A 14,792-nucleotide genomic window follows, 5' to 3' on the forward strand; every position below is an offset into this window, starting at 1 on the left:
CACGTGTGTGTATATATATATATATATATATATATATATATAACTGGCTTTTCTCAGTTGTCATCAACCAAATTGACTCACAAGGCTTTCGTTGGCCCGACGTTATCATTGAAGACACTTGCTCAAGGTGCCATGCAGTAGGATTGAACCTGGAATCATGTGGTTGGGAAGCAAGCTTCTTCTTACCACACAGCCATGCCTGTGTCTATAAATAACAGTAATGATCTTCTGCTCTGTGATATGCTGTGAAACAGGATGTTTGACAATATCAAACACAATAATATGTTAACAAGTAGGTTATGTAAATATACTTACCACTGAATGATTCTAAAGCCAGTTGGTTTAATTCCTGATTATCTAACATCAAAAGTGATGAATGGATTGGGGACTAAAAAAAAAAAAAAGACCATTAGATTATTAGGAAATCTTTGTGCAATTTCAAATTTTTAAAACTTTATCATTTAGAAGAGGGTGGGACATACGAAGTTTCAATGACATAGTGCACCTTGTCACTTTGTTAAGGAAGTTTTCAATCAAAAGTGAGCAAATGAATTGGAAGAGGTGGCTTCTATATTCACCAAGTTTCAATCCATTTGATTTCTTTTTATCATCATCATCATCCTTTAACGTTCATTTTCCATGCTGACATGGGTTGGACAGTTTGGCTAGAGCTGGTAAGCCAGAAAGCTGCACCAGGTTCCAGTTGTCTGTTCTGATATGGTTTCTACAACTGGATGCCCTTCCTTTATGGTGTGTGCTGGATGCTCTTAACGTGGCACCAGCATGAATGCTCTTACAGGCCGCTGGCACAAATGCTTTGCACATGGCACTGGCACAGCACCCCTGTAGGTCAATGGGGGATTAAAAAGACTACTATTTATAACAACTAAAACTCATTCTACACATTACTTGTAGGCTAGCATAACTAATGTGATTTAAGAAATAACATGAGCTGTAAAATAGTAATATATGGAATCTCAGAATTGCATCACAGTTTGTATGCGAAATGATGGCAGACATTGAAAATTAATGCTCTCAAGAGTAAGTCTAGATTAAAATGTAATAAATTCTTTCAGTTTTTCTCTTCATGGATTAATTCTGCCATGTATGGAATTAATTATATATAAATTTAAAATTGCACAAAGGTTTTAATAAATCTTGTATGTTTTTAATAAATTAATTCGTGTGTATGTGTGTATGTATGTGACACTTGACAACCACACAGGTACTGGTTCCATATAAAAAGTGCCTATGTGGGCACCACATAGAAAGCACTGGTGCCAGCACCATGTAAAGAGAATCCCATGTCGGTGCCACGTAAAGAGTGCCTGTGCCAGGCCACATATAAAAAAAAACACCCATGCTAGTACCATATTAGGAAGCACCTATGTGGTGTTGCATTGTGAAGCACCTGTGCTAGCGTGACAAAGAACACCAATGCTGGCATTCTGTTAAACCCTTTTGTTACCGTATTTATTTTGAGATGCTCTGTGTTTCTTTCAATTAATTTTGAATATAACATAGAATTTAGTAAAATAACTTAGTTATCATTCAGCTAGTATTAGAAACATAAATTGTGACTGTTTGGTTTTAATTCAAAACTTATGAAAACAAGGCATTTGTACTACAGAGCTAGAAGCAGTTTCAGCCAGGTTGGTATCGAAAGGGTTAAAGCACCCTGTACACTATGTAAAGTGGTTGGCATAGGAAGGGTATCCAGCCACAGAAACCATGCCAAAACAGATGACTGAGACCTGGTACAACCCTCTAGCTTGCTAATTCCTATCAAACCATTTAACTCATGCCAGCATGGAAAATGGATGTTAAATGAAGATGATGTGTGTGTGTGTGTATTAGTATGTTGTTGCATTGTTTAATACTAGGTCAGCATCCATTGAATAACCTCCTACAACTGGTGATGTTTCAGCTATGACTACCTCATCTTTTTTCCAAAACAGGCTGCATCCAAGATTATGTTATCGGATGTGTTAAGATGGTTTTGTGTGATTTGAGGTGTATTTGTCGATGACATTATACATAGTACAATGTATCATATTGGCCCGCTCACCTGGCCAACAGGGTGGCATCATCTGAAAGCTAAAACAATGGAAAGTGCATTGTGATCAGTGATGTGTGACAACATCTGAGAGTCTGGTTGATCATGTGATCACAATGTCTCATATTGCTTTATTATACTATGTAATAAAAATGAATGTTAAGGTTATCTCCACAGATATTCTATAGAAATGATAGCCAGCACTGTAGAGATAACCTTAACAAGTGAATTTAGTAGCACTGCTAACACAGTAGAACACGGCATTATGAAGTGTTTAATATACCTTGTATAATGAAATATGGTGTCCCTACAGGTCATTAACAACTGAATCTGTGTGTTTGTGTTTTGTTTTACAAAATAGAAATAAGTTACCTTTGTCCACTTCACCATCTCAGCTTGATCTTTCTCTGTCCATTCTGATCGACCTGTCAACAAAGATTCCACATTTTAACTCTATAATGCTTAAATTACCAATACACACACAAAAAAACAACAAAGCAATGCAAAACATTTGGTCTTTTAAAAGACTTATTAAAGCATTTAATGTTAAAATATGAAACAAAATAATTAAATTTTCTTACAAACACATTCACAACAGAGTGGATTGAAGCAACAGGAAACAGAATGTCTTGCAGAAGAACATAATGCACTGCCAGTCTGGGAATTGAAACAACGATCTTGTGATCATGAGTGCAACACCCTAACGACCAGGCCACATGGCTTCACACATGTACACACTCACATGTGTATATGAATGACTTCAATCCTATCAGGGTTTCTTCATTTTTAAAGTTTTGAATTAAAATATCAGGGGATGAGTTGCAAGAAGAGGAAGAGAGAGGAGGAGACATTGCTGCAGTAGCAGTAGTAGTAATAGTAGTAGTAGTAGCAGCAGCAGCAACAACAAGCGTATAAATATTCTGGTGGATATCTTTAGATCTAGCAACCACCCTGGGAGCAATAATCCAAAACAAAGTTTCTCTTTCACATGTAAACTGCTGGCAAGTGAAAGCAAAACATTTAAGCTTATAAATAACTTCAATATCTGAAAACTCTTTGGGAGGAAATGAGAGAGAGAGAGAGAGAGAGAGGGGAAGAAAGAAAAAACCCAACTTACTCATTCCTGTTTTCATCATTTCCATGCTATACAAAAATACAATTAAGAATAAACAATAATTACTGTGTATGTATGTGTGTATATGTGCACTTCTGTGTGCATATGTGTGTGTATACATATATGTGTATATATATGTATGTGTGTATATATATATATATATATATATATATATACAAACAATATATGAGTATGTGCATATGTATGTACACATAGATACATATCTGGGTACATGATGTTGCAAAAAAACATGAACAAAATGATAAACAAGGTACAAAAAATAAGCAGGCCACATAGAGAACATATCCTTCATCAGCTGCCACCATTACACAGTAAGTTTTGAACTATATATATAAATTTATATATATATATAGAATCAGTAGGGTATATAATACCACTTGCTAAAATGTGTGTATGTGTGTGTATATATTTTTTCATGGTTTAACAATTATCAAAATTTACAATGTTCAGTTATTTCTAACAACAGAAACTAGACTCTGAGGAATAAAATGGTGGTTTGTAATGACTAAAAACAGCTAATGTCACTGATTAAATATTAGTGCTTCTCCTGTGAGGAGAGGTAGGAGCCTCCTTCAGAGCCCCTTAAAAGGGCTCTCTACTTGTAACATTTGACTTACCCTCTCCTCATTGCACACAAATGCATGCTATTTTACCAATTTTATTTCTAATAACACTTGACAAATACTTATATTTGAAGGGCATCCAGCTGTAAAAACTGTGCCAAAACAGACACAGAAGTCTGGTCCTGCCTGACCAGCTCCTGTCAAACCGTCCAACCCATACCAGCATGGAAGGTGGACGTTAAATGGTGATGATGATATATATTCTTTTATTGTTTTACTTGTTTCAGTCATTTAACTGTGGCCACGCTGAAGCACCACCTTAAAAGGTTTTTTAGCCAAAGAAATCAACTCCAGAACTTATTCTTTGTAATCCTAGTACTTATTCTATCAGTATGTTTTGCTGAACTGCTAATTACAGGGATGTAAACACACCAACATCAGTTGTCAAGCAATGGGGGTGGGGGTGGGGCAAACATAGGCACAAAGACGTACACACATAAATGTATGCATACATATATACACACACATATATATATGACGGACTTGTTTCAGTGTAATGGCATGATGTTCTTATTTTTCCAACTCCCAACCTCAGTGACTAAAGGATCATCAGTTTCTTGAATGTGCCATGTATACGAGGGGGGTATTGAAAAGTTCCTGGCTTTAAGAGCATCGCAAAAGGTTGGAGGCTCTACCTTCCAAGTTCTTTTACAGGGCTTAGAGAAACCGAAGGACCACTGCAGTAAGTGTGTCTGTCTGAGAGGGGAATATACTGAATTAAATCATAATTAACTGATTCTCCTGGATTTTCTTTTATCCAAAGCCAGGAACTTTTTGGCAACCCCTCATAGTTGTGGGAAAGAGCTGGAAGCATCTGGCCAAGAGAAAAACGCATTTTCAGCAATCAGATTTGAATAAGGTGATCAAGTTTGTCCAGTAATTTCATTAACATCGTAAATGGCAACTTCTGTGGGTTGGTGAAGGCCAACACCATGTTGCTCAAGGTAGCAGAGTTCAGAATCAGACATGGTGCAAAGGGATATCAGGTATAAGCCCTATCCAATGAGTAAAGGGGAAGTTTGTGTTGGGCAAGACTCAAGAAAAACTATGTGACCATGTGATTCCCCCCACCTCATCATGTAATTCTCACATGATTTGAATCCTTTGAATTCCTGTATATGTTAGAGTTGGGAATTAGCCAACTGCTCAAAAGTGCCAAAGACTTACTGAAGGCTGTTGTCATGGATGTGGTGGATAGCAGTTGATTTTGATGTGACCCTGAAAGTGATTTTGTGAAATCAACTGTACTCTGATGAGCCTAGTAGAAATGTATGGGCAGTTATTCAGGGAGTGTTTAGTTTTTTCTTTCCTTGAGTTCAGTTTGTTCCCAAATAATACCTGACACAGTCTGCATGTGTGAGTGTGTGTGAGAGAGAGAGCATATGAGTGTGTATGTGTGTGTATACATATATGTATAAATTCTACATGCAAATTAAATACATAAATTAAGGCATATTTCTGGTTAATTCAAAGGCAATGATGTTAAAATATACAATATCTAATGACAAAAACTATTACATGATTTTTAGCTGCAATTTTTGCTGGAAATTCTGTCTTTAAATTCATGTTGTTGTGTTTTACCTGATGTTTCACTTAACATAAGTACTTTGGGAATATCTAAAAATAACATTTAATCTTTTTTCTTTTCTGTCTGAGAGTTTATATTTTTAACTAAAATTATCTGTTAAAAATATAATTATCTGTTAAAAATATGTCTAACAGATAATTTTAGTTAAAAATGTAAGACAACAGTTAACATGCCCTGTAATACCATGTAACAAAATACAGAAAAGATTGTGAAAATCCTTTCTGAAAGCTGACCAAATGGCAGAAGAAACAACACTCACCGGGTTATACTCTCTCGGAAATGATGAGTTGCATATTCCAGCATTGGGAAATTCCCTTCGGCTACAGCACTCACTGAACTGCTGTCACTTCTGGTGTCTGTATGGCCATTCAAAAATATTGGCTGAAAAATCATAGATTTAGGTTCAGTTTCAGAAACTAATAGGGAATCTTTCTCTTGTTTTCTTTTCTTCACAAAAATAACAATGAGGAAAAGTTCTCCAACAATTTAATTTCAAATGAAATAGATAATAAGAACCACTTCATAAAACTAATTTGAGTGTTATTGCTGTTTCTTCTTAGCAGTACACTTGTGTGGTGTGCACATGTCTGACAAAAAAATATGCACACACAAAGTTTAGTAGATGTATTCGAATTTTTTTTAATTGGATTAATTTTTTTTTTTTGTCATCAGTAATTATTTACTGAAGTACACCTGAACATTGTGAATCAATCAAACCTGCTTTGCTTTCCTTTAAACATATCTTTCTATTGAAACTGGTGTACCATCCATGATGATATTTTCAATCAATCGGTTTTTCTTTGAAATTGGAGGTACCTAAACCCTTTCTCTCATATTTCCATTCTATGCGGCAGCTGGACACATGTCTTTCATTTTCTTAAATGACATGTAACTGGAGGAAGATTTGGCTGTTATTTTTAGCAGTTTGGATGACCACATAGAACATACCTCATCGTTTGGTGGTGTAATAAAAATATTTAGTAGGTTGGTCAAATTTTAAGACAAAGACTTGGAGTATAGTTACACCCAATACATTTGCTTTTCTTTCTCTCATTACCCCTACAAAATTCACCCAACTCTGAGTCCCATATCAACCACTATTCCCAGTCCTTCTACCCCAGAACATCACCCAACTTGAATATTCTCTATGACCATGTTTTTCCAATAACCATCAACTTGCAGCTGTTTAAGAGTTGCCTTAATCTTGGAGGGTCAGTGAATGGCCATGGAGACCAAATCAATAATGTGTGTGTATGTATGTGTGTGTGTGTGTGTGTGTGTGTGTGTGTGTGTGTGTGTATATATATATATATATATATATATATACGTAGATATATATACATATTTATATACACTCACATATGTACAGATATATACATACACACACACATATATACAGATATATATGTATGAAGAAACAAAAAATATTTAAAAAGCCACAATAAAAAAAATAGAAACAGCTCCTGTGTTGTTTCACCCACTTGGTAATAAAAATAAAGCTATATGAAAAAACATAAAATCGCTGTTAGTTGCTGTTACAAACCAAAACGGGTTGATATAATGTACTGCTTTTATATCACCTGGTCAATGAGTGGTGCAGAGGTGGGGGTATTTGATGAGTAGATAAAAAGGGAAGACCAAGAATGGAGAATTGCAAATAAGGCATAAATTGGGAAAATGCAGGAAAATGTTGCATTTGTTGTTTGATGAGCAGAAAGAAAATACCAAAACTGCAAAAATAGAGATTGAGAGAAAAAAATTGTGATTTGTTTATCAGTCAAGACCATCTGTGACTGAACGAACCATCATATCTGATGAAAAATTAAAGAATTACAACTTAATTGCAGAGTAAATTAAATTTGACCAATAAGTTCCACAAGATTTTAATGATGTGAATATGGTTTTAGCTTTAAAAAAATAACCCTCAAGTGAAACCCTATTTTGGTTTCTCTGGTTTCAATAAAAACACACCATGAACAATAAAAGCATTAGTGGTTGATATTTTTGAAGTTTGGCAATGTTAGTTAAAAACTTTCAACATGTTCAGCTTTCAAAGCAAAAAATATCTTAGTATTGTGCTGAAAAACAGAGGAGTTAAGGAGATACCAAGATGTGCAACAATGAAGAGTAATTGTAATATACCACTGTATAGGATGGTCTCCTAGCATTTACCACAGAAAAAGCCCTGTTGGGTACATTTGTATGCTTCATGGGTTCTGAATAGATCTGAAAAAGTGTGTACATAACAGAGGAATTGACAAATAAAAGTTATCTGAATAAGAGAGCATAGCTGTACATTGTACCATGGTACTCCCAGTACAGAGAGAGAGAGAGAGACAAAGTGTGTGTTTGTGTGAACTCAGCCTTACAGTGAATAATAAAATGCTTTAAAGTGATATTTCGTGATAGGTGTTAGGATATTTAATGCAAGAATCAAACTAAAAAAGAATTGAAGAGGAAAGGAATTAAAAAAAAAATTCCTATCAGTCAGAAATTATTTATATTTTGATTCTTTTGGCAAGACATCATCATCATTGCTTTTCTTTGTTTCAGTCATTTGACTGTGGCCATGCTGGAGCACTGCCTTTAGTTGAAATCGGCCCCAGAATGTATTCTTTGTAAGCCTAGTACTTATTCTATCGGTCTCTTATGCTGAACAGCTAAGTTACAGGGACCAGCATTATTTGTCAAGCGATGTTGCAGGGACAAACATATATACATACATTATATATATATATATATATAACTGACAGAACCATCATATCTGATGAAGAAATAGAACTTAATTGCAAAGTGGATTAAATTTGACCAATAAGATTTACTAGATTTTGATGATGTAAATATGGTTTTAGCTTTAAAAAATAACCCTCAAGTGAAACCTTATTTTAGTTTCCCTGGTTTCAATAGCACGTGTTTCAATTGCATTAGATTTCCTCAGAGAAACACAGACTTCACTGTATTTGCCAAAGTTGTGATCAGAGAAACATAAAGTAAATGTTGGAGGAGGTAATTAAAACTTAGCTCATTCATTAGAGCTTTTCAACAGGTCATTTACTGGTCTATTGCATTTACGATGGTGACAATGATGAATGAGTCTGTAATTTCGGTGCAATAAGTACTATAGATATTTTAGTGCAATTATTTTCAATTTTTAGATTATATATGTTATTGAACGATACACAATTTTTTGCTGCAGTGTCCATGACTACCTGAGGTCATAGAAGGTCAAAGATAATTGTTTTATCAGTTTCAGCTCGAAGTTGTGGCCATGCTTTTTTTCATTAGCTTGTGTGTATGTGTGAGAGAGAGTGTGAGTGTGCACGTAAAAATGAATTAAAACAAAGAAACGCATCTTTACCGCATCTCTTGAAGCTGTAAGAACTTCGTGTCGAGGCATGAGACGGACGTATTCTTCAGGAAAGAATCCAACATTACCATTCAATGAACCATAGAGCCATCCTGAAAAACACAGAAGAAAACATATGTTAGAAACAAAGTCTGAATCAGAAATGTGAATTCTGAAATTTAATTAAATCTTGAACAATTAATTGTATGAATCTGAGGGTGAGTGATATTTGATGAGGGTTACGAGATTGAAATGTTAGGAAATACAAAAAACAAAAGTGAAATAGTTGTGTATAAAGTATTTAACACAAAAGCAAGGATCTGTCTTATGGTCCAGTCAGTTTAACAGTCAATAGGTACCATGAAGAGGTCACTGCAACACACAGTAGAATATAGGTCATATAGATCACTGCAAGACAATAGAATATAGGTGGTATAGGTCAGTAGAATACAGGTTATATAGGTCACTGCAATACACAGTAGAATAATGTTTAATCAATAAATGCTGCATAGTTTAACCCTTTAGCATTTAAACCAGCTATATCTGGCCAAAATATCCTACCCATCTTATGTTCAAGCTAGTCATATCCAGCCTCTTACACCTATCCAACAATGTCATTCTAAAAATGAACAATCACATCATTGAAATCTCAAAGCCACAAGATAATGCATAATTAATTGAAAACAATGAGAATGAATAAACATCATTACATTTGAGAGAGTAATCTGAATGCAGAAGGGTTCAAAGTGAATTTGAAACTCTGTGACATTCCTACTTAGGAAAGAAGATATGGCATAGTTGTCGATTACTGTAAACACTAGCATAATCTTCAACAATGGCAAGAGGTGTAGTGTTAAAGGAATTAAAGAATAGAATGAAGGCTAAAGATTGAACACTTGATTGATTGTGAATGTCTTAGATTGACAAGATGAAGCAAGATGTAATTCATTGAGAGGATGAAAGGTTCTGTTTGGAGACAACTTGGTCATTGGAGATGAGGCACTATAAAAGTAGTTTTAATTTTTCTGTTGGTTTCAGTAAGTAGACAGAGGTCATGCTGGAGCAGTACAGAATATTATGATTAAGAATTAGAGGGACAAGTGTGGTGGGTGTCTTTAAGAGCGGAGGGTAGGTTTAAGAGTGATTGTCAGGTTTAAGTGGAGGAAGAATTTTACAGAATATAAAAAGAAATAGGTTTGGAATTTAATAACAGAAGTGAGTTAGTTCCCAGATAGAGCATGATTTGTCTAGACTCAGTGCTAGGGGTCCCATCATTATTCCTTGCTCACTCAGCGCTAGGGATCCTGTCATTCATTATTCCTTGCTCTGCTAATGTTACAAGTTAAAAGCTTAACTACAATTCACAGCATATAGTAAAAAAGAAGGGGAAAAAAAAGAGTTAATGGAAACAGTCTTTTCAAACATTCAAATATGAGAGAAATTAATTAATTATGATGGTGATGTCAAAAATTAGATAGCAATTTTCAGGTGCAATGAATAAATCAATGTATAACAGATATGATTTTGAAGCTAGGTGTAATGTGGAAACATAATCACTCAAACTCAGTTATATGAAACATTGTTGTCTACATAGACCAGACCAGGTGTGAGGGAACCTTTTTCATAGCAGTACAATTATATAAAGAATGTATGGAAGGGTCAGGAAAATTGGCTGATAGAAATAATAAATCTATAATTTTACTAAATTCATAAGTATCAAAATTACACTAAATTAATTGAGGATTAAGTAACTACATGATTCATAATCATTTCCTCATTTACATATCATCATCCTCACTTAATGTCCATCTTCTGTGCTGGCATGGGTTGGGTGGTTTGACAGGAGTTGGCCCGGCAGAAAATTGCACCAGACTTCTGTTTCTGTTTTAGCACAGTTTTTATGGCTGGATACCCTTCCTAACACCAACCACCTACCCAGCAGCGTGGACTATATACATACACACACACATTTATATATATATATATATATATACATAGGAAAGTGAAAAAAAGCCAGAATGCTGAACTGGAAGCATAATTTATATATATATATATATATATATATATGTACACACACACCAGAGTAAGCGCATAAATGTGAAAATGTATTGTGACCTTTAAATAAATAACATTTATCTCTCAGCAGATGGAGTACTTTTTTTGTTGAATTTTCTATCATGGATCAGTATGTTATATATATATATTTTATACATATACCATACACATACACACGTGCGTGTGTATGTAGATTGTTTGAAGTGGTGTACAGATTTTATATATTAAGAAAAACGAGTTAGTCAGAATTTTGGGTAACTATTTATTTAGTGCTTTCATCTCATTTCAGATAAATCATCAGGAATGATATCTTTACAGAAAATTCATACCTTTTATATATATGTGAGGTAGTTGGAAAAAATCTGGAGTTGAATGGGGAAGAGAATGTTCTTTTGTTATTTTGAATCTATAAGCGTATGTGTGTGTGTGTATGTATATATATATATATATATATATATATATATATATATATATATATATTTATACCGGAGTAAGCACATAAAATGTGCAACAAGGTAGAAAAAAGAGTACTCAAATACCAGAGGTAGGGTAATATGCTTTATTTAAAAGCAGCAGAAATATAACAAATGACTGTTACTCGGAGTTTCACATTCCCGTTCATCAGACAAATGTCTGATGAACGGGAACATGAAACTCTGAGTAACAGTCATTTGTTATATTTCTGCTGCTTTTAAATGAAGTATATATATATATATGTGCGTGTGTGTAATGCACTGAATCTAGTGCTGATTTGTATTGATAAAATAGTAGGTCTAAAACGTTTGTTAAGTGAAATAAATTATCTTGCTATGAGGTAAAAGACAAGTCTGGTATTTTGGGCAGAATGTTTTGTTGGAGAGAGATTCATAAAATATTTACTGAGTAAGATAACCCATCCCCTTGATTGATGTTAAACATTGAAAACTAACCTTCATCAAGTGTCTCACCAGCATCCATCAATTTGATGACATCTTTACCTTTAAAGGACAACAGGGTCGGTTGATCAACAATGTAGTCTTTTAACGCAAAGGCAAACTTGCTACCCTGAAAAGAAAATAGAAATAGTGGAGACAAGTCTTTAAGTGTTATCATCCTGTATTTAACACGAAGAAACATTATGCACACGATCAAAGACATGTATGTATAGATCATACACATATACTAGCACAAATATATATCTTTATAGATACAGGGGTAATATATATACATATACTATGTATTGTAAAATGGGTTACATATTCAGTTATCTTTGGTACTGGCCTTCTGTCAGCTACAACCACAAGTGTTCAATTTGAACTGATCAATGGAACAGCCAGCTTGTGAAATTAAAGTGCAAGTGGCTGAGTGCTCCACAGACATGTGAAGCCTTAACGTAGTTCTCAGGTAGATCCAGTGTGACACAGAGTGTGACAAGGCTGACCTTTTTGAATTACCGGTTCGACTCATTTTTGCTAGCTGAGTGGACTGGAGCAATGTGAAACAAAGTGTCTTGCTCAAGGACACAATGCACCACTGGAAATTGAACTCACAATCTTACGATCATGAGCTGAACACCCCTAACAACTAATCCACATACCTTCATGATTACCTTTGAAATAATTAAAAATACACGCTGGAGTTGAAGTTTCCATATAACATTTATTACAATAAAAACCATTTCTTAACCCTTTTGTTACCATATTACTGTTGAGATGCTCCGTGTTTCTTTTAATCAGTTTTCAATATAACAAAGTGCCATGCAAATGACACCCGTGCCGGTAGCATGTAAAAGCACCCATTACACTCTCAGAGTGGTTGGCATTAGGAAGGGCATCCAGCTGTAGAAAACCATGCCAAATCAGACTGGAGTCTGGTGCAGCCTTCCAACATGCCAGCCCAGTCAAACTGTCCAACCCATACCAGCATGGACAACAGACGTTAAGTAATGATGATGAAAGAATTTAGTAAAATAACTTAGTCATCATTAAGCTAGTGTTAGGAACATAAATTGCGAGTAAGGTTTGGGGGAAGATTTTAATTCAGAACTTTTGGAAACCAGACATCTGTACTACAGAGCCAGAGGTGGGTTCAGCCGGATTGGTATCAAAAGGGTTAAAGGTGAGAAACAGACCGTATAAGGAGGCTGGGACACTCCTGTATTCTGGGAAAAGTTACATGAATCTCGGAGGCATTCTTGCCAGATCATTCGTTGAACCTAAAACGCATACAGCATGGGAGACACACAAAGACTGTCACCTTCATTTAAGCATGTCCACTCAAAGAAAGAATGTTCCTGGAGCTTACACTTACCCCTTCATTTTCGTGGCTGTAGTCATCAATCATTGTTTTTAATTCTTGATCCTGAAATATCAACACATGAAATGAAAGGTGTTTGTTTATTAAAGACAACAAAGAGAGGAAGCGAGACATCACCTGAGGTTAGCACTGCTATTGGATAATATGTTCAGTAGTTTCATAAATGGATTCATTATTAAACCTAAACATGTCAGGCCATGGAGAAATATTACCATCTTTGGAAGCAAACATAAAGAATCTGCTTCAGTAAATTCCATCTGACCCATGCAAGCATGGAAAAGGAGGCATTAAGATAATGATGAGGTAGTGTGGTTAGACGTTTGCTTCCCAACCACATGGTTCTGGGTTCATTCCCACTGCATGGCAGCTTCAGCAAGTGTCTTCTACTATAGCCTTGGGCTAACCAAAGCCTTATGAGTGGATTTGATAGATAGAAACTGAAAGATGTCTGTCATATATATATGTTTGCATGTATGTATCTGTGTTTGTCCCTACCATCACTTGACAATCAATGTTGGTGCATTTACAGCCCTGTAACTTAGTAGTTCAGCAAAAGAGACTGGTAGAATAAGTACTAGGCTTACAACGAATAAGTTCTGTGGTCGATTTGCTCAACTAAAACTGGTGCTCCAGCATGGCTACAGTCAAATGACTGAAACAAGTAAAAGAATATATATACTCACACATACGTGTGTGTGTGTGTGTGTGTGTGTTATAATTCATTTGGAAGATTATCAAGAATTTGCAACAAATTAGTAAAATAACTGACTTTGTCATTCTTAAGCTGCTGTTTGGAACTTTGCTTAATAGATTCTTACATAAATAAGTCTGTGTGTGTGTGTGTGTGTGTGTGTTTATGATGCAGTTTACTGGTTTTGTGTCAAAAAGCTAATTTAGTTATCCAACAAACACAGATTAATAAAATAAATACCAGACTGATGTAAATACTGGGATTGATATGGCTGACTAAGCCACTGACGGTAGTGCTCCAGCATGGCCACAATTCCATGGTTAAATACCAATTAACAATAAAAAGTGTATGACAACAAAATTAACAGTGTGTGATATTAGTACCATTTCGAAAGACCAGTGTGACATTCAATACCAGTAAGTTTAACAATAAAATGGTGTGGGTAATTTATCAATGTTAAGTATATGGGTTGTAAACACACCAACAAAGCATCTACCTAGTTGATAGATCTGCTAGAAATAGCAGCTGAGTTTCTCTCAGATCTTAAAAAGAGATGAAATGACACAATAGCCAAAATAGTCCTCGATTATATGAAGAGGTGGGCTGATTATGGTGAGGTTGTTTTTAATCACAGGTTTGTCTTGAAGAGTAGGGTGGAGAAAAGCCACCGTCACCACCAAGTCAAGTGAATATTGATGTAGATGCCAGAAACATGATGTCATGTCAACCGAGTTTATTTTGGCAATAGTAACACTGTAGCGTTAGCAATGAGACTGCACAGATTAAAAATTAAACAAAACATTAACAACATGACCTAACAGCAGCAACACTTGGTGGTTATTAGAAATAAGGTTATCAATAAAACTAATTATTGTTAAAAAATTAATAATTGACTATCATTACATCATTGCAACTTAATTAACACATTGATTTTAATTAACTCTTTCATTACCATATTTCTATTGAAATACATTGCTTGCTTTCCTTTTTTTTTTTTTTTTTT

General features: G+C 35.0%; 1 protein-coding gene across 4 annotated transcripts in view; it reads right to left on the reverse strand.

Annotated features, from left to right (window-relative positions):
* The window catches only part of LOC106881175 (unconventional myosin-XV), a 324,434-nt gene that overhangs the window by 22,887 nt on the left and 286,755 nt on the right, over positions 1-14,792 (reverse strand). For 3 of the 4 annotated variants that reach the window (XM_052973938.1, XM_052973939.1, XM_052973941.1), the window contains 8 exons: positions 13,093-13,143; positions 11,733-11,847; positions 8,761-8,861; positions 7,545-7,628; positions 5,662-5,783; positions 3,174-3,199; positions 2,429-2,481; positions 316-388 (listed from right to left, as the gene is read on the reverse strand). In XM_052973938.1, the coding sequence (XP_052829898.1) occupies positions 316-388; positions 2,429-2,481; positions 3,174-3,199; positions 5,662-5,783; positions 7,545-7,628; positions 8,761-8,861; positions 11,733-11,847; positions 13,093-13,143 (625 nt within the window). The remainder of the gene's footprint in view (positions 1-315; positions 389-2,428; positions 2,482-3,173; positions 3,200-5,661; positions 5,784-7,544; positions 7,629-8,760; positions 8,862-11,732; positions 11,848-13,092; positions 13,144-14,792) is intronic. The other variant, XM_052973940.1, reaches the window with a different exon arrangement.

The sequence above is a fragment of the Octopus bimaculoides genome, chromosome 17 (genome assembly GCF_001194135.2).
Source record: "Octopus bimaculoides isolate UCB-OBI-ISO-001 chromosome 17, ASM119413v2, whole genome shotgun sequence".
NCBI classification, from domain to species: domain Eukaryota; kingdom Metazoa; phylum Mollusca; class Cephalopoda; order Octopoda; family Octopodidae; genus Octopus; species Octopus bimaculoides.